The sequence below is a fragment of the Danio rerio genome, chromosome 14, assembly GCF_052040795.2.
Source record: "Danio rerio strain M-AB ecotype USA chromosome 14, GRCz13ab, whole genome shotgun sequence".
Taxonomy (NCBI): domain Eukaryota; kingdom Metazoa; phylum Chordata; class Actinopteri; order Cypriniformes; family Danionidae; genus Danio; species Danio rerio.
Window position 1 is genome coordinate 49096734 of NC_141034.1, and position 20843 is coordinate 49117576.

Genomic DNA, 20843 nt, shown 5'->3' on the forward strand with positions numbered 1-20843 from the left:
TCAGGCTGTTTAGCGTGTCTGCAGACGCGGTGACGCTCTCTCGTTCGTTGACTCGCAATCTCGCGAGCTGTTCATCTAAACTACTTTTTGTTGGTGCTACTCGATATCGACTGTTGAGTTAGCTGTCGACCACCCGTGAACAATGGACTGAGCTTCATGAAGGTAAAGAATAACTAAGCTTCATTTATTTCATCCTTCATATATATAGTGTATGTTAATACTCATTCATCTGTAGCATCTTGCTAAGCTGTAGCTTGTCAGGCTAGGCTAACTGAAAGACACCGGCTGCAGTCAGACACAGTTAGCAGTGTGTTGTTTACGGAGCGGCAGTTTTCGCTTAATCTGATTGTAAATTGAAAATAAAGCAGTCCCTCGTTTAGACACATCCTGTCTGGTCCTGGGACGAAGTGGAGGGATTTAAAGCCTTATAATGACCATTGAATGCTAATTCTAAGCTTATCATGGTCTAAAAAACAAACAAGTGTTCATACTGTCAAAACTGGGTTTGCCTGTTGTCGTAATAAATACATTAATTGAGATGAAATTTGATGTTATTATGATTATTTTACTGTACAGAGATATTTTCTTAGTTTGCTTATTAGCTGACCAATATGATGTTATGGATGCATTTATGAATATTTAGGATAGATAGATAGATAGATAGATAGATAGATAGATAGATAGATAGATAGATAGATAGATAGATAGATAGATAGATAGATAGATAATGACAGAGACAGAAAAACAGACATACATACAGTATCTAACCAAATAGTTTGCTATTTATCAACCAACTAAAGATGGATAGATAGGATAAATGAATAGATAGAATACATAGATAGATAGAAGAATGACAGAGGCAGACAGACAGATCTAACCAAATTATTTACCAAGTAACGATGGATGGATGGATAGATAGGATGAATGAATTGATAGATAGATAGATAGATAGATAGATAGATAGATAGATAGATAGATAGATAGATAGATAGAAAGAATAAATTGTTACAGTCATTCATAGATGGTAGATAGATATGATTAATTGTTACATTGGTATTTAGATGGAAGGATGGATAAACAGATAGGATGAATAAATTAGACAGACAGACAGAAAGAAAAAAATGTTACATTGATTCATAGATAGATAGAATGATGGATTGATAGAACAATGTAACGATTGATTGAAGTTAAATTGTGGCTTATTTCTGCAGAGTAGATGTATTTTTGTACTTGGAAGAAATGTGATTAGTCAGCCGACAGTGTGGACAGTCACATGACCAGTTAACGTGACTCCTGTAATAAGCTTCAGTGCAGTCTGATTTTCCTAATACAGTATATTGTAAATGTCCAGCAGAATTCAGTGTGTGTCTCCTGGACTTGACACAGAGAGGATGTTCCCCTGTCTGGCCCACAGACCATGGCAAGTCCTCTGCCGGGTCTACCTGCAACAACGAGCCCCTCTGTCTCAGAGATCCTCCAAAATTTCAAAGCCCTGTTTTGGTAAGCACTTCACGCACTATGATTTCCATCTGTCGTGTGAAAAAAGTTTATTTTAATTCAATACTTCTAAACCAGATGCACAAATGATTCTCTGATTCTTAATAGGTTGGCAAAGTAGAGGAGGTGTGCACAAACTCTGGTTTAGCTTTCCGGATTTCAGGGTCACTTCCTTAACATGGACACAGGTCCAGAATTGCTCAACATCAGGAAGTGGTAAAGATGGATCTCCAACCAGACCCGAAGAACCAAAGACTACTGAGAAAGCACAAGCTGCACAACCTGCTGCAAAAGGAGCTGGTGATAATGCCTTTATTCACATTGACTTTGCATTAGTGTTGTCACAGTAGGGGAATTTCATTGAAAAAGATCGATATTTAATACCATTTTCGGTACTGTGGAGAACAAATTTAAGAAAGTATGCAAATTAAGTAAAAGATTACATTAAAAAAAAAACTAAATTAGTGCAATCTCATCTTATTTTCTTATAAAAAACAAGAATGTTAAAATATTAATATTATTATTCATTATTCATCTCCCTTCTGATTAGGAGAGAGAGTGCGAGAGAGCAAAGCCCGTATTAATACCAATAGGGTTGGGCCAATAGACGATGCCATCGTCCTTCGCCAATGGCCAATAGACAACACGATGCTGAGCCAGCATCGCTGATTCTCCGCCCCGCCCCCGTCGCAAACTTGCTCGTGAAAAATACACACTTAGGCCTCGTTTACACTAATACGTCTTAGTATTAAATTGCCATTTTAAAACGAAAAGGATCCACATCCACACCGTGTTTTACCTAGCATTTCTGAACAGCCCTTTATGCGCTGAAATGCACATCATGTGACCACATACACACACACACACACACAAACACACACACACACACACAGCCACACACACTGTCATGCTCTCGTAGCTTCAGAGAGCAGTGCACATCGGACAGTTTATCAAGAATGTACCGCTGGATCGCGTCTCACTATAGTTGTTAAACGTAATATTTAATTGATCTTGTCTCTATCTGACGACTCTTTGGCCTTGTGAATCTATCAGATAACGTGTCACAGCATCAGTACACTGCTTCAGTCTTTTACTTTCACACTTGTACTTAATAATTTTAGTGAAAACCTCAGATACTGTTGGTTGGGCACCTTTTTTACCGATCAACCTTCCACGGAAAAAGTGATTGACAGGTGGTAATTTGTGTGCAACTTATTTCTATTTATTTATGATTTGTAAATGGATAAAACAAAGACCATGCGGGTCAGGTAGTTGAAATGGTAAGCTACAAATAATCAATTCGTTTTGAATTAATTACTTATTCATAAATAATTAATTCACCTCCGGGAGAGGTCACGCCCAGTCTGCACGCTGGAATACAACGCTATTATGTCATGACCGTGACGCAGCTTCAAAAATTCGCTTCAAACCGGAAGTACGAATTTGCTTGAAATAACGCAAAAACAACCAATTTACACTTTTTAGTGAAAAATAGGTGTCCTAATAGTGTTTTTTAGCAGTGTGGGACACATATAAAACTGTCAACAGCTCAAAAAATGTGTTTTGGTGTTTTTCACATTTCACATTCAGATTTTGCCACAGGTTTCCTGAAGGTAGGGTTTAGAAGCAGGGCCTTATAATAAGTGTTTTTTACTGTTTACAGTACACCTATGCAGGGTTCTTGCAAACCACCAATAAAAATGTTTGTGTGTGTGTGTACTGCTTTAGCTATATTTGTGAGGGCTTAGTTGTACTTGTATAGTGAAATATGAAAACAACCCAAGTTGTACTCTATTAGAATAGATTACAAGGACATGCCTTGTGTCCCTTTGATTTCAAAATGCTTTAAAAATAATAAAGAATCATTCTTAACGAAGTCGTTTCACATTAAAATTTTGTCACAGGTTTCCTGAAGGTCGAGTTTAGGGATAGGGTTATTAACCTTAACATAATAACTTAAAGTGTTTTTTTACAGTATAAAATACATTACAGCTATTCAGAGTCCTTGCAAATCACCAATACCAATATGTGTGTGCTCTGGTTTAGCTATATTTGTGAGGGCTTAGTTGTACTTGTATAGTGAAATATTAAAACAACCCAAGTTGTACTCTATTAGAGTGGTTTACAAGGACATGCCTTATGTCCCTTGTGATTTAATTTTTTTTTTACATTTCAAAATCATACTTAACTGGGTTTTTTTACATTCAAATTTTGTCACATGTTTCCTGAAGGTCGAGTTTAGGGATAGGGGTATTAGCCTTAATATTAAATGTTTTTTTTACAGTATAAAATACATTACAGCTACAGAGAGAACTCATAAACCAACAATACCAACATGTGTATGTGTGTGTACTGGTTTAGCTATACTTGTGAGGGCTCAAATGTGCTCCCTTATATAGTGAAATGTGAAAACAACTCACTTATTAGGACATTGTTTTCTGATCCTTCCTAATTAAAAATGATTATATATTGTCTGGAGCATGTTTTTATTAGTATCTAATCACTGGCACTTGTTCTCTGAGGGTTGGTTTTGGGGCTACTAAATACAATGTAAGCCCATAAGATAAGAAAACAAACATGCTCTGCTTTATTACTGATGCATATGTGTGGTCATTTTTTCTTGCTTCCCTAAAAAAAATTGTAAATGTTTTTTATTTTTTTTATTTTTTTTTATTTTTTTTTTACATTTGAGGTTCCAAACCACAAGGTCTGACGAAGGCAGAGAGCATTCAAGTGAAAGGTAGTGCATTCTTGCTTTTCACACATACAGTTAGAATATATATTGTGGTTCTGTTTAATTTAACTAACACTTCATGTTGTGTTCTCAGTACGGGCCGTCCTGAAGAAAAGAGAATATGGCCTCAAATATACCCAGAATAATTTCATCACCGCTGTTAGAGCTATGAATGAGTTCTGCCTCAAACCCAGGTATAAGAACGCTGAGACTTGTAGTTCACTGTGGCTTTGTTTGCAAGCCTTCCAACATGATGTAAATCTGTGTGTTCTTGTGTTTTTAAAGTGACCTAGAGCATCTTAGGAAAATCCGTCGGCGTAGTCCCCATGATGACACTGAAGCATTCACCGTGTTTCTGCGATCAGATGTGGAAGCGAAGTATATACAACTGTCTTTACACACTAAAAGGATCACAAATTTAATTTATTACAGATTTCTACTCCAAAAAATGCAGTTCTTCTGACCTTTATCTAAAAAAAATAAATAAATTGAAGCGCTAATAAAAAGTGTTTTTTTTTATAGCCAAACCTGAATAATTTCTGTCGGATCATGTGATCATGATATTACAGCTTGCCACAGGAATATAGTTATATTTTAAATTCTAATAAAATGTCATAACATTACTGTAAACTGTATGTTAACTGTATTATTAACTGCATTTCTATCACGTTATGGCTGACTTTATAAGCATAAATGACTAAATAAATTAACACTAAATTTTTTGATCATTTATGGCATCACGTAAAAGCACTTATAAGGAATTCTTAAGCATTTTTTTCTGTATTTTTATTATTTAGAGCACTGGAGGTATGGGGAAGTCAAGAGGCACTTGCTCGAGAGAGAGATCAGAGGAAAGAGGTGGAAAGAGAGTACCAAGAAAGTATGAAATTCCCTCCTCATTTCTGCATTGTCTGTTTATTCTGCAGTCTTCATGTTGACTTAATAAATAACAGTTTGTCTTTTCACTCAAAAGACATATTCAGAAATCAGAAGCTGTTGAAGGAGTACAAAGACTTTTGGGGAAACACAAAGGTAAGGACAAGTGTAAGCTTGTCAACATGATTGTTTTGTTCTGTTACCAGCTGATGGGTGTAACCAGTCTTCATGATTCAGGATATTCCTCAGCTTCTGTATGCCTGTCTTTTTTTAAAAAATATTTTAAAAATTTGTTTTGCATGATTGTGTTGCTTTTATTTTACCTCAAAACGTGTACACTAAGTGCGTTTTTGTTGTTGTGTGTGCCTTGTAGCCTCGGTCTAGAAAGAGGGCGACATTTCTGCAAGGACCGGGAAAAGTGGTGATGGTAGCTATATGCATGTAAGCATCAAGTTTGCTACATGTCTATCAATTAAAGACTTACTTTAATAGGAAACGTATGACTTCTATGCAGAAAAGAAAACTCAACTGCATGTTATCCCTCTATTAAATTAAAGATATTGAGTTATAAGGCATGTGCTCTCACATAAGGTCTGACTGCTGGCCTTTGACGGACTGCTAGCCTTTAAACAATCAGATCTATGTCTTCTACATTAGACCATATAATGTGTACACTACCAGAATTCGAGGTTGGAAAGTTTTTTAGATGTTTCTGATGCTCTTTAAAGCTGTTTATTGGATCAAAAGCAGAGTAATATTGTGAAAATATTATTACAACTTACTTAGATTTGCTTTTGTTTAAATATTTAAAAATCATAAATACAATTTTTAGAATCGTTCAGGGGTCCTACTTCGTACGTGGATTACTCAGTTAGCTGGATTTGGATATTGACGATTTGACACGATCTAAGATTGTTTCGTTCTTCAAAGCTGATCCGAGAGTTGTTGTCATGGCAACAGTTCTGGTAGATCAAGCCTGATCGGGAGCAGGTTCAATTCATATAAACAGGATTAGATCGGGTCAGTTCAAGTAAAGATAATACAGAAAGTATGTTCTGAATTCTGATATTTTCTTACAGTAGTAGTTATATACACTTGGGAAAATGGTAAATATTTTTAAACTATGTATATAGAGTTATAGTTATTAATAAAATAAATAAAGTTATACATATTTATAAAACTTATGCAATCTGCACTCTCAAAATGAAAGTACAATGACTGCCAACTGGTGGTGCAAAGAGAAAACTTATTGATATGAACTTTTTAGATCGCTTTAGTACAAATTGTGTATAATAAAAAAAATTTTTTTAAAAGCGATAATACATTAATGCAGTCATAAACATGTTTTGACAGTTAATATGCCAGTGATTATGCTTCACAGTTTCAAAGTTGCAGACGCCTTTACCAGTATCAAAATACTTTCGTAAACATCCGATTAAAAAAACGGATACTATTATAAAGAAAATCTTTTCTAAATGTAGAACTAAATACATTGATTTGCATTGAAATACATGATGAATACACTTGACACATGAAAGTGTAAAGCCTGCAGCTCACAACAAATGTGGATAGTTATTGCGTGTCATATTTAACAAACTGTTTACTACTCATTTGATGTAATTTTGCTTACATGGTTAATTGAATATTAATCAGATGATGTCATTACGCTGCTGTGCCGCCAGCCAATCGTTGCATTGCTGATCATGATTTCAAGGATCGATAGATCTGTCCTTCACAACACACGCAGCGATCTCAGATCAGTTCATCCAGACATTCTAATCTGATTCGCGAACTTGTTTGAAGAACCAAATTAGCGAGAGATCAGTTATCAAGATTAAAAGATCCAGGATGTGCCAAATTTTCATTTAAGCGAGGTACGAAGAACGGACCCCAGGAATCATTCTGATATGATGAGCTCAACTTTTCTTATTATTATTTGTGAATTTTTTTCAGTCTTTGCATAACAGAAAGATTATAACAAAAGCATTATCTAAATAGAACAGTAAAAAAAAATTATTATTGCATCTTTTTTGGATAAATGCGTTCATTTAGTAAATGTAACTTACTGACCCCACTTTTTGAACACTAATATGTATATATTAGTTTAAAATATAATTATACAATTCAAATTTTGTCATCTCCAGAAATGGACTGAATTTTTTCTTCAAGCTGTTGGCGTGGGTTTATACAGGATCTGCCAGTATGTTTTCTGAAGCCATCCACTCGTTGGCTGATACCTGCAATCAGGTGAGGTGCCATTCATGTTAGTGTTGTCACAATTAAATATGTATAGACATGTGTAAGGGGTGGTCAAGAGTGTATTTTTAAGGCTTGGTTGTGTTTATAAGATGCAAAGCAATATGTGCTCATGCTTCACTTGTGAAAAATCGCGTTATTTTTCCATATATCTTACTTCGATTATATACTCTGTGAACATGAAAACGACAATCATATTTCCTAGTTTCTCTGAAAGCCCGCCCTCTAGAGGCTCTGATTGGTTAGCTAACATGTGCTAATGGTCTGTGATTCCCAGATTGGCTCCATGTCACCAGGAAGTGTCTCTGCTAAAACAATACAGCCTATCTGGCCATGCCCTTCGCTGCGTGGAGTGTATGCTCGTTACCTGAAGGGTTTATGACATCCTTAACCCGGTTGTTTTTTTGTTTTGTTTTTTGTAGTCCTCAAACTTTGTTTGCTGTAGGCATTGCTAAGCTAACTCTTTAAAAGCCAATGTCTCCCTTTGCATTGAACTTTGAGCATCTTACATTTAGGCCCCATTCAAACAGGGCGTCAGCTTCAACGCTTCCCATTCACTTTGAATGGGTGACATCAGGCATTGCCGAATTGCATTGTGGATCCATCGGCGCCATTTCAGAGGCGTTGCTCGCTGCAAAAGTTGGGACTTGCTCAACTTTTCAAGCGCCGACGGAAGCGTCAGCCAATCAGATCACTGTATGCAAATACACCAGCTCTGATAGTGCCCTTTTGCTGACTAAAATCATTGGCTGATGCTGCTATGATGATCGCAACAGCCCCAACTTCAGACACGCCCTCTGTCAAGCATTGACGCTGAAGCCCCGTGTGAATGGGGCATTAGATATGTTGTATATATTTGCACAGCTACATTACACATCAACTAAAGTTTACAATATGATATTGTAGTGGACCACCCCTTTTAAGTCTGCATGACATCAAAATTTACAATGTTAATTTTGCTAGCTCATGTTGTTATTCTTAAGGTTAATATTGAATCCATACAAGTTAATCTACAAAAAAAATGCTTGTTTTGATAATCTTTAATCAGAGTCTGACCTTTTGCCTCTGTATTTTGAGTGGCGTCTTTCTGTTGACAATCTGAAGTCTTCCATAGCAACTGCATATTAATACCCTCTCTTATCATTAGTTTGCTATGAGGGAATGATGTGCAAAAGAAAGCCCCACCCCTACACAATATTCCATTACAGTTGGAAGAGCATTAACATAATGAAATGAAAGTTTCTGCAACTTCCGGTTCACTCTGACTTTAAAATTATTTAGTCTCTTACACTATGACTATGTTTATGTGGACATCAGTAATCTAATTATTTGTCTTAATCTGAATAAAACAATAATATGATAGTGTTTAAATGAGTTTCTTTTTAAATGTTCCTGTCATGTTCCCATTTTATATGTTGTAATTAATAGTTCAATTAACATCGTTACGTCACCATTCAACGGTAGTTTTCTCAGACGTTTCACACAACAGTTCATGTTCATCATGGCATTATATGTGATTTTAAGTGTTTAGTTTTTAATTTTGCGACAAGTTCAACTGCAGTTAATTTCTCACTCCATGCGTGCAAGCAGATGATGACGGATACAAATTCTCAACCAACAGCCACTTCTGGCTTTTCATTCACTAACTTTTCGTTCATCCCCCCACGACAAACTCAAGGTACTGGATGAAAGCATAGTCATCCTTTTCTCATTTACACCAAATATTTGCAATCTCTGCTTGCAGCTATCGTCCTGTCGCGAAATGTAGTGAAAATATTACAAAACAGTAATAGTTTGATTACAGTGTTAACATGGTTGTACTGCCATTAATAATACAATTAATATCGGCACACTCCGCATGTCTTATTTCGATTTTTGTTTAGTTCGATTATGACTTTAGTCAGATTAAGGTAATCAAAAATCAGTGTTTACATGGTAGACTCTTAATCAGAGTATTTACTTAACCATATTAAAATCAGAGAATTGGTGTCCATGTAAACATACGATATGTCTCTCCCCTACAGGCTCTTCTTGCACTTGGCATCAGTCAGTCTGTCCGCAACCCAGATGCCATCCATCCGTATGTATAGCTCATATAGATTGATCCTTTATACAAACTGAACCCTCCTTCTCTCCCTAAACCTGCTGTCCTCTCTTATTATAGGTACGGCTTCTCCAACATGCGCTACATCGCCTCTCTCATCAGCGGAGTGGGCATCTTCATGATGGGTGCTGGCTTGTCTTGGTATCATGGTATTATGGGACTCCTGCATCCTCAGCCAATAGAATCACTGCTCTGGGTTAGTAGTGTTCGGTTAGAACTTGCAAAATCTTGTGAAATCTGATGGTACACAACCACACAAAAAAAACTGGTATTGATAAGTTATTTTTAATAATATAATAATACATTTTATTTGTAATGCGCTTTTCTTAGGCCCTGTTTACACTGCCAGTTAAATGTGACTCAATTCTGGTTTTTGCTTATATGTGACACATCGGATCTGTTCTATAACTGTGTAAACCCCAAAAAAACGCATGCATTTTGATATTCAGAGTTTGTTTTCAGGCCTCCTTCATATGTGGAAACAAATCAGATATAAATCAGATGTGACAATGCGACTATCATGAAAACAGGCAGATCGGATTTATTGAGGCATTTCATTTTGTACATCATTAAACTTGCGACTATGTGGTACCTCTCCGCAGTTTAATGATGTAGAAGGAGGAGAGTGTGTGTGTGTGGAGACGCCAACATGGTAAACAACAATAACAGAGGAAACATGGAGAACGAAAGTGACCAGTCCACTATTTTTTTCCCACCAGACCGGAAATCTCTCTCCTACCCACAATTTCCTCTGAATGGTGGAGGACACCATTTATAAACCATAGGTGCAAGCTGCGATGATGGCCCTTTTGCCTCCTCCTCCACCTCAAAATCATTTTAAAGTTGGGCGAACTTTACATATTTCGCAGAGCTAAAAGCAAGACAATTTCTTCCATTGTGGCTAGTGTGCTGCAAATGCTAGAACCTCCCTTTACGCATGTATGACGTTGTAAATTGTATGGAAAGTGTAAACACATGAATCAGATATCAGATATATCAGTTAAAAGAACGTGTAAATGGACAGGCAAAAAAATCAGCTATAGGCAACAAATCGGAATTGGGCATCAAGACCTGACAGTGTAAACGGGGCATTAGACTCAAAGTGCTAAAGGGCAAAATACTAACAATAGCAGAAACAGCACTACAATAAAAAGATACAACAAAACAATAAAAATATCAACCTTAAGATAGAATAATAAATTAATAACAGAGTTAAAAGCAGTGCTAAAAAGGGGAGTCTAAAGACGTTTCTTAAAACAGTCCAGAGATGCAGCATTTCTAATGCTGCTGAGTAGTGCATCACGCAGCTTAGGCGCACTGTATGAGAAAGCCCTACCACCCATGGTCTTGAGTTTACAGCGTTGCTGATACAGGGTAACTCCCAATGCCGAACAAAGACTGCAGGCTGAAGTGATGAGAGTCACCAGGTGTCAAGAGAGTCAATCACAAATGTAACCAGGTGCTAGCCCATGCCCTGCTTTAAAGGGTAAAAGCCTTAAAATCAATCCGTGACTTAATAGGAAGCCAGTGTAGTTGTTGAAGTACAGGAGTAAAATGGTGACGTGATAAAGTGTGTGTCAGAACCCGTGCAGAAGAATTTTTAATATATACTGTAATCTTCTGAGAGAATTTGTTGGTACACCCTCAAAAAGTGATTTACAGAAATCTAGACGTGATGTGATAAAGGCATGGATAAGCCTCGTTGCCTCAATTATTAATCCCTGCTTTTATTTGATTTGAAAATAAAAACTCCAATATTCTAAAAATATTTATTTTTTTAATTGCACTTTTATTATTACTCTTGCAGAATGTCTCTTTTAAATAGTTTTTTTTTCTTGCCATTACTTTAGTTTTCAGTGTCTCGTGATTCTCCATTAAGTTATTCTAATATACTAATTTGGTGCTCAATAAATATTTGTTCTTTATAATCACTGTGTTGTTGCTGTGAAGGTATATTTTTATACTTTATTACGTTTTGTTTTTTTAGATTTCTTTGTTCATTAGACATTTCAAAAGAACTGCAACTTTTCATACTATAGTTTTTTTTTTAATTATAAATAAATTTGCTGTAACTTTTGACCAATTTAATACATTACTTCTGAATTAAAGTTACAACATCTTTAAAAAACAATCCTTGTGTATTTATTAGATGTGTATATATTATTTTTCAGGCATATTGTATTTTAGCAGGATCTCTGGTATCTGAAGGAGGTGAGATTTGTTTTTTCTTCCGAATTTTCATTAGCATTCACAAATGTGTCTGACACATCACTAACATCATCTGTCTGCTGATTTACTTAAAGCTACACTGTTAGTGGCCATTAATGAGATCAAGAAGAGTGCACGTACACAAGGCTTGTCCTTTTACGAGTACGGTAAGTACCTTCTATCAGCCTATACTGTTACAGTATTTGATTGTAATTGTAGTTTGGAGACGACCAGTTGATCATGCTTGCTTGTTTGTATGTGACAGTAATGCAAAGTCGAGACCCCAGCACTAATGTGGTCCTGTTGGAGGACGCTGCTGCTGTGCTTGGGGTGGTGTTGGCAGCTGGATGTATGGGACTCACATCTCTTACAGGTATTGCATTTTTATTATACCATGTTTCTTTTTAAAGGAACACGCCACTTTTTTTTTGAAAATAGGCTAATTTTCCAATTTCCCTAGAGTTAAACATTTAAGTTTTACCATTTTTAAGTCCATTAAGCCAATCTCTGGGCCTTGCTGGAGCACTTTTAGCTTAGCTTAGCATAAATCATTGAATTGGATCAGACCATTAGCAATTAAAAAAGAGCTTTAATAATATTTATGTTTAAAACTTGACTCTTCTGTAGTTACATTGTGTACTAAAATCAACAGAAAATTGAATGGTTTTTTAAGGTCTATATGGCTAGGTTTTTATGAGGTCTATATGGCTAGGAACTATACTCTCATTCTGTGTTCACACCAGACGCGGAACGTGCGTAAATAGCCGCGTGAACATTTAAGGTTACTCGCTTCATTCGCGCGTCAAACCCCGCTTCATTCACGCGTTAAACCCCGCTTCATTCGCGTGTCAAATTCACTTCAGAACAGATGCGGATTCGCGTGATGGGCAGGGCTTCTGTCTGCCCGGTGACTCTAGCTTCATAGCCAAAGAGCTAACATGGATTTTATGACAAAAATAACAGTGTTTATGTGCTTTATGAAGGATGATAAACAGCGTCGATACGTTTAGAGCCGTGTCTGAGTCCACTACATCCTTTCAGAGGTGCATCCAGCAGCTTTAAGCTCATAGACTCCTCCAGAAACTGAACCTGGCTGATGGAGGTTTTCAATGGTGCTTCTGACTGAGCCCAGCCCAGTTTGACAACAGGCGAATGTCTGCTGAAGTTCAGATTTTCGAACTCGAGTGATTTGCGCGAAACGTGCATTAAGCGCGTCAAACGCTCAATTCGCGCCACGCCATTCGCGCCATGCGCACCGCGCAATTCTCGTCATTCGCGCGTATCACGTCGCAGGATGTCTATTCGCGCGTTTGCATTGACTTAACATGTAAATCACTCGCGCTTGACGCGCGTGCCGCGTCTAGTGTGAACGCAGCATCATTCTGGCGTAATAATCAAGGAACTTTGCTGCTGTACCATGGCTAAACCAGGCACAATATTATTTTGCAGCACCTGAAAAAAGTCCCTAGCTATTCAACTAGGTAACTGCTATAGCCATTTATCAAAACTGAATTTGAGAAACATGCTACTGGTCTAATCCAATTCAATAGTTTATGCTAAGCTATGCTAAAAGGGCTCAAACCAGATCGAGAGATCTGCTTAATCAATTTGAAAATGCTAAAACTTCCTTTAATTTTAAAAACATCCACTGCATCCCAAATGGCACACTATACACTATGCACTTATGAACTTTGCACTTACACACTCAACAGCAGAGTATAGGAAAATGAAACACTAACTTTTTTTTTTAACCCAACGGAAATTAAAACCGTTTCCCAGATGATGTTGACAGTTGCCAAATCAGTGAAATAAATAACCAAATTACCAAATAATACCTGCCATGAGTATAACAGCATTGACCATCTGAAGGCGGTATATTACACGCGTAGGAGAATTTTGTTTTGTCTTCTTCATGAGCAAAACTGTGGCTGGCGAATGCGTCAAATGTCCAACATTCAATATTTGTTTTTAACGGTTTAATAAGTGCACTACTTGCAAAATGGAGTAGAATAATGCATAACTATGCGATTTGGGTCTCTTAAACATCCAAATCAGCTGCTCTGCACTGTACCCTTTCTAGAAGAGGGTGGAACCTTTAGAGCTTCTGCCTCAGTTACTTTGACAACAAGCAAAACATCTGCATGTATTGTAAAGTCTTGTCAGTTTAAGTGTGATTTATTTATAATTTCAAGAGGATCACATGCTTATGATTGATCACGGCTGGTCCTGCATCAGATGAATATGCCTCCCCTTTACCCCAACTTCTCCCCTTCTCTTGATTGGGCACCACGTCAGCCCAGTGGTTGGCCCTGTTGCCTCACTGCAAAAAACCCACTGGTTCAAGCCCCCACCGGACCAGTCTGCATTTCTGTGTGAAGTTTGCATATTTTTCCCGGCTTCCCTGGTTTCCTCCCACCGTCCATCATAAGTAAATTGACTACTCCAAAGTAGCATCTAAAGACAAACCCTTTATATCTCAGCTATTCCTAACACGTTCACTAGCAGGGGAGTTTTCAAGACATACCTGAGCTCAAACTCTTTTCTTGCCCTTCAAACGAGAGGGAGCCCCGGGCTCGAGGATATTTTGAGCTCAGGGCTCTCTCCCAGCACAGCATGCCTAACACGATTTATTATTAATCATCAGCTAAATGAAACTCCTGATATAGGGGGAGACACAAAGCATTTCTATAGAAAGACAGAACCCCTGTGAATAAAATGATAAATGACACATTATTTATGTCAGTATAGTGTCACCATACATGTGCACCCTGTTTGATGATATTTCTCATTTTCTTTTAATCAACATTTAGGATTTGTCTGTTGGAAAAAGCAGTTCTTTTCACATCTTGTAATTGCATACTCAGAAAGTAAAAACCTATGCCGGTCCAGAAGATACTTTTTTGGTGTGTGTTTTTCATGGCTCCGTGGAAATCTGTGTAAAGATCTGGATAATGCTCTATTCAGTAACCCTTCTTTCATGCTTGAGAACAGCCCTGATGGCAGTTTCAGCTCAGTTTATTATCTGGCGCTTACTACAGTTGTGTGCTATTGAAGTGTAATCAACCATGAAACAAACTGCAGTGTTATTTTACATAGCAGGACATGAAAAGAAAAAATGCCACTTTCTGTCTGGACCACTAGAGGTCTCTGTTGTGCTTTTAAAGACTGCTTTATTCCAATTGGGGTCAGCTATGTGCATTTACTTCTTAATCAAGAATCTTCTTATTAGGGTTTAATTTATTTGATTGGAAAACGATGAAAAAAGTACAATATAATTGCATTGTAAAATTGATCTTCTGTTTTAATTCACTTCAACCCTTTAACTGCCCATTGCATGTCTTAACTCCTAATGATGCTAGTTAACACACTCAATACATTTCTTTCAACACATCCCATAATTCCTAAAATTGCAGCCTCTACTAAATGGTTGATATGTTGGTTTATGGTAAAAGTACCAGAATTAATACATATACTATGAAAATCAGAAAATATAAAGTGTGAGACCAATTTATTTTTAAAAAATCATCAAAATGAAACATTTTTGAATATTAAATCTTCTTTATTTTGAAGTATGCCATGAAATATTTCAGATACTCATTTAACATGCTTTCTTGTTTGTTTTTTTCACAATAAAACCAAAATCAAGTGTAGTGTGGCGACAGTATTATATTTGTTTGATTTATTTGTAAACCAACAATGCTGTTTGTGTAAACCATTATTTAAAACATTCATTCTTTAAATTAATTTAACAGTCATTAATTAAAACAATCAAAAAATGGTCAACCATGTGATAGAGCAGTCAGTTAAAGAATTAAACTATAATTTCATCTAATCTCATCTGCACTGATCCTCTCTCTCTTTCTCTTTGCAGGTAACCCCTATTATGATAGTCTGGGCTCTCTCGGTGTAGGCACTCTGTTAGGAACGGTTTCTGCGTTTCTCATCTACACCAACACTGAGGCTCTGCTGGGACGCTCCATCCAGGCTGAGCACATGCAGAAGCTCACAGAGTTTCTGGAAAACGACCCCGCTGTCAGGTCAGTCCTGCACGTGTCCTCCACTGTCTGCATAATAAAAGCTTAATCAGCCAACAAGCTGCCTTCTTACTGATCATAACAGAAAAGCAGAAGCACCCTGTACAAATGCTTGTCAAATTCAGGCAAGCATTACATTCTGGAAATAAAATCTGGCTTTGACGTTATATCGCTGAATGTTTTCCTTGTCTTGATGAAATTAGATTTGTTGTCCTCACCGCAGGTCATTTTGTCTCCAGGGCGATTCATGATGTCAAAGCCACTGATATGGGGCTGAGCAAAGTGCGCTTCAAGGCGGAGGTGGACTTTGATGGACGGGTGGTGACGCGCTCATACCTGGAGAAGCAGGACATTGAACAGATCCTCAACGTACGTGCTGTGGGGCGAGGCTTCAGATCTGATGTAGATCATCTGACATGAGTCTAATGTCGGTTTCAGGTCTATCTAGAGCAGGGGTCTGCAAAATGTATCACTTTTTTTACATTAATCACTAGGGATGTAACGGTATCAGAATTTCACGGTACGGTAATACCTCGGTATGAATGGCACGGTACGGTATTTATTGAATAATTTACAGGAAAAACAAAACTAATGAAAATACTCCAAAAAAGTGCCAAAAGTGTCAATGACATAAAAATTAGCCATCTATCAGTAAGCTTTGAAACAGGAACCCTCAATTTTTCAATTTTAATAAAAAAAATTTATTAAACCATGTAAAAAAATAAAGTTTTAATTTAGTATTGTTGAAAACTCATCACATTCAACGTTTAATCACTCACTCACTCACTTAGATAGAGATGGGTTTTAAGGAAAATTATCATATAACTATAATCTGGTAAAAGCTCGGATCTCTGGGCATGTCCCCTGCAACAGAAAAAAAAACCTCTCATTTGGGACTGAGGTTCCTGGGACAGAGATATGACTTGGCCCAGGTTGACAGCAGTGGGTAACGTTGTGCATTGTTTTTCCCCCACTTGAGAGGACAAGCCATGAGTGAGATAGAGGTCTCTTTGCGGTACAAGTCAATGTCTGCATCAATCTAACAAGTGTGCTGTATTCTGCAGTCCCCATGACTGTTATTAGTCATATTCCCCAACTTGTATTTCACCACAGTCTGGCAGTGCCTGCATACCATTTTTTTTCTTTGTCTGTCACCTTTTCTCCTTTCTCGTATCTTTTTAGAGACAAACCAAAATGCTTCCACACATCCGATTTAAAACCCGCTTTAGGTTCGATCATTTCCAGCTCTTTTTCATCCCCGCTACTAGCAGCACACTCCATTTCCGCATTACTGGATCTGTTGCGACACCAGACCGCAAAGGATGATGGCCACGCCTGGGCTGATGGGAGTTGTAGTTTCCGCTACCTCCCGTTTGCTTCATTCGCCTGAGCAAATTTTCTCAGAAGACCTATAGTTTTATCGAGTCATGCGACTTTGGTAATATTGAAAAAAAATTGCTATTGCGGTATTTACAATACCGTTACATCCCTATTAATCACTTTATGAAAAATATTTCCTGAAGTATTGTAAGTTCACAAAACTGCAAAGCACATATGAAGAGTGCAATTCGGGACAAGGCCACAGTCACTTTCTTTTTTCTAAATGAGTCAGCTATTTTGAACAAATCACTTGAATGGATGATTCAGTCAGACATTCAATGAATTTGTCATTTTGGCCTTTGTTTGAAATGCAAGAAGGTGGTTTCACTGGCACAAGCTTCTAATAATTTGATAAAATCGTGTTCTTGTGCTTACAATATAATTTACTAACAAGCCACAGCTTCGACCAAACAGTAAGAACAGTGTTAGTTTCTCTAATGTACCCTTGCATTGAGTTCTAGTTTAAAAGAAAAACAAGTGTTTGCATTGCTATTTACGCTTATTAATGTTTGGCCTGTAGGAAATTCAGCAGGTCAAGACACCAGAGGAGCTGGAGAACTTTATGCTAAAGCATGGAGAGAACATTATTGACACCTTAGGAGCTGAAGTGGACCGACTTGAGAAAGAACTCAAGGTATCTGATAAGACTGTGATTCAAAGTCTCCTTTGATAAAACTCACCACTGTGACTTTCTTTAGACATGTGTGATGTTTGGTTGTCAGAATGAATTCAACATGATTTTCAGCAAGCACCACACTTTAAAGGAACACCCCACTTTAAGGAATAGGCTTAATTTAAAAGTCCCCTAGATTCAAAGAGATGAGTTTTACCACTGACCATTAACATTTTTTGGTACCATATTACCATACATTACTGTATCCATTCAGCCAATCCCCAGCTCTTGTTGAGCACTTTTAGCTTAGCATGGATCATTGACATTGAAACGCATTACCATCTAGCTCAAAAAAATAATAATTTTGATAATTTTCCTATTTAAAGCTTAACCCTGCTGTTGTTACGTCATGTACAAAGACCAACGGAAAATGAAAAGCTGCAATTTTCTAAGCCAATATAGGAACTATGCTTTCATTCTGGCATAATAACCAAAGAACTTTGCTTAAGCATAACTTTGGTACAGCAGCAAAGTTCAGCGTTTAAGCCTATTTGTCATCTCTTTTAAATTTACAACAATGAATTTGTGCTCTTTAAAAAGGCATATAATACATGGCATTCCCAAACAACTTAGTTTAGTATGTATTAGTAGTTTTCCCAGTGATAGGTTGCGACTGGAAGGGCATCTGCTGCATAAAATATATGCTGGATAAGTTGGCGGTTCATTCCACTGGGGCGACTCCAGATTAATAAAGGGACTAATCTGAAAAGAACCTAATCAATGTATTAGTAGTCGGCAGCACAGTGGCTCAATGGTTAACACCTGTCGCCTTACAGCAAGCTGGTCGCTGGTTCGAGTCCTGGCCGGGCCAGTTGTCATTTCTGTATGGAGTTTGCATGTTCTCCGGATGCTCTAGTTTCCCCCACATTCCAGAGACATGTGCTACAAGTGAATTGAATAAGCTAAATTGACTGTAGTGTATGAGTGTGTGTGGTTGATGTTTATAGGTGTTTTCCAATACTGGGTTGCGGCTGGATGGGCATCCGCTGCGTAAAACATATGCCAGAATAGTTGGCGGTTTATTCCGCTGTGGCGACCTCTGAAATAGAGACTAACACGAAGGAAAATGAATGATTGTATTAGCAGTGTTTGGCTCAACTATCCTTTTAGAGCTTATTAGTTCTTTAATTTCCCCATTACTGACTCTTACTCTTACTTTTTCCAACAGCAACGCAATCCTGAGGTTCGGCATGTGGACCTGGAGATTTTATAATGTCATTGAAGTGTGAGAATAAGAATGGAGCTGAAGAAGTAATCAAACCTTCCTGTCCCATTCTCTCCATCCGGCCAATCAGCTGAGGTCTTACATCACACCTACCCCACGCTCCAGCACTGTCCTGTACATGGTTTCAGCACATAAGACAACAAAACCTTAAAAGCCGGTACAGATGAAACTCCATATACATGGAAAACTTGTATTTTGCAGTCATTGGATATTTGGTTCAGTGGTAGTTTGTAACATCAGAGCTTTAAAATCAGGTCCATGCACTGTTAAAGGACCGGTCTTATTTCATTTGGCTCTTTGCAAGCAGAGCAGCATAAACACTCGCATTTCACAAGAGTTCTTGCATAACACCAGACTATTTCTGAAGAGGATGTCTGGAAATAGTTCACTTGAAGGGTAAAGGATTCATTCTGCTGCGTGAAAGCGCAGGTTTAGTTGATTTTAGAACTTTTCCTATAATACTAAGATGTCTTTCAGATGCTTAGACATGATGGCATGTTTAAATGATGCCGATATCACTAAATAATATAAGCTGATTTGATTATTTATTGAAATTATGAAAACATTGAACAGTAATTGTATTCTACTGCGAATAATTAATTTTTATATTAATATTTGAGCTTTTTCTGATTGATTTGTAATTTACACTTGGATAAAGTAGTGCTACTATCATGTATTCTAAACTCTATTGATAAATTATATCCCATTGCTTGCATAAAAAGAGAAATTTAGCCCTAAAGATTCACATGGTGTCAAGTGCAAGTCTCTAAAACCCTTCCTGAGCTAAGGTTATGTTGCTACTCATCTGGTTGTGTTGTATTTTTGTGTGACTGAATGTTGAAGGCATTTGTAGATCTCTAAAAACCCTTTTGTGTTCGTATAAAGTCACTAAAAACACATTCTGGGCTGGCATTGTTGAGTTACAGGCCTAGTTTGTGAACACTAGCCCTTATTTTTCCATTGTAAATAATTCCTGACTGTGAAGATACAACACTTAGATTTTGATATTTGAAAAAAGGCAGCGTTCATCCTTTTGAAATGCTCTGTATAAACATGCGGACAGTTCATTGTGTAGTTTTGTGCTCTCCTGTGCTGAGATCTAGCCTGTTAAAGGTTTTTAAATTAACATTGTAATGTGATCAGAGCTTTAAAACTCGCTCAGTTCCTCTCAGTCGTTTCTAATGCAGGTTGGATGAAACGCATTCAAGGTCAAAAATGAAGTTGATAATGGTTTTGGAAAAGGCTTATATATTTTAAATATGTTTATTGCCAGATTGCTATTTGGAGAGATCTCAGGAGATACCGAAGAAGATGGATGAATAAATTGCAATTAATTTATTACACCACTGAATGTCTTTTTTATTGTTTTAATATTTATTTTTTGCTTATGTTATGAAGAAATGTACAGTGCATCCGGAAAGTATTCATAGCGCATCACTTTTTCCACATTTTTTTGTTACAGCCTTATTCCAAACTAGATTAAATTCATTTATTTCCTTAAAATTCTACACACGATACCCCATAATTGAAGTTCAACTGTGGTAAATTCAGTTGATTGGAAATGATTTGTAAAGGCATGCACCTGTCTATATAAAGTCCCAGGGTTGACAGTGCATGTCAAAGCACAAACCAAGCATGAAGACAAAGGAAATTGTCTGTAGACCTCCGAGACAGGATTGTCTCAAGGCACACGGCTGGGGAAGGTTACAGAAAAATTTCTGCTGCTCTCTTCCTAGACTCTTCCTAGAGCTATCAGGACTCTTCCTAGAGCTGGCCGGCCATCTAAGCTGAGTAATCGGGGGAGAAGAGCCTTAGTCAGAAGGTAGTCAATAACCCGATGAGCTCCAGGGTTCTTC

The 20843-nt window shown here is 37.4% G+C and overlaps 1 protein-coding gene across 1 annotated transcript; it reads left to right on the forward strand.

Annotated features, from left to right (window-relative positions):
- Window positions 1-63: 63 nt before the first annotated feature.
- On the forward strand, window positions 64-20330 carry slc30a9 (solute carrier family 30 member 9). The gene is made up of 19 exons (NM_001008575.1): window positions 64-162; window positions 1352-1500; window positions 1606-1797; window positions 4190-4237; window positions 4326-4425; window positions 4517-4609; window positions 5029-5111; window positions 5205-5263; window positions 5481-5548; window positions 7252-7354; window positions 9388-9443; window positions 9528-9663; window positions 11639-11678; window positions 11771-11842; window positions 11941-12048; window positions 15547-15712; window positions 15949-16078; window positions 17610-17723; window positions 18931-20330. Exons 2-19 carry the CDS (start codon window positions 1392-1394, stop codon window positions 18973-18975), a joined length of 1722 nt encoding a protein of 573 aa, NP_001008575.1. The 5' UTR covers window positions 64-162; window positions 1352-1391; the 3' UTR covers window positions 18976-20330.
- Window positions 20331-20843: the final 513 nt, after the last annotated feature.

Excerpts from the sequence above, each read along its gene's own strand:
- slc30a9 (NM_001008575.1), top strand. The coding sequence starts at position 1,392 with ATGTTCCCCTGTCTGGCCCACAGACCATGGCAAGTCCTCTGCCGGGTC. Across the intron at positions 7,355-9,387 it reads TGGCTGATACCTGCAATCAG|GCTCTTCTTGCACTTGGCAT; the intron begins GTGAGGTGCCAT and ends TCTCCCCTACAG. Across the intron at positions 9,664-11,638 it reads CAATAGAATCACTGCTCTGG|GCATATTGTATTTTAGCAGG; the intron begins GTTAGTAGTGTT and ends ATTATTTTTCAG.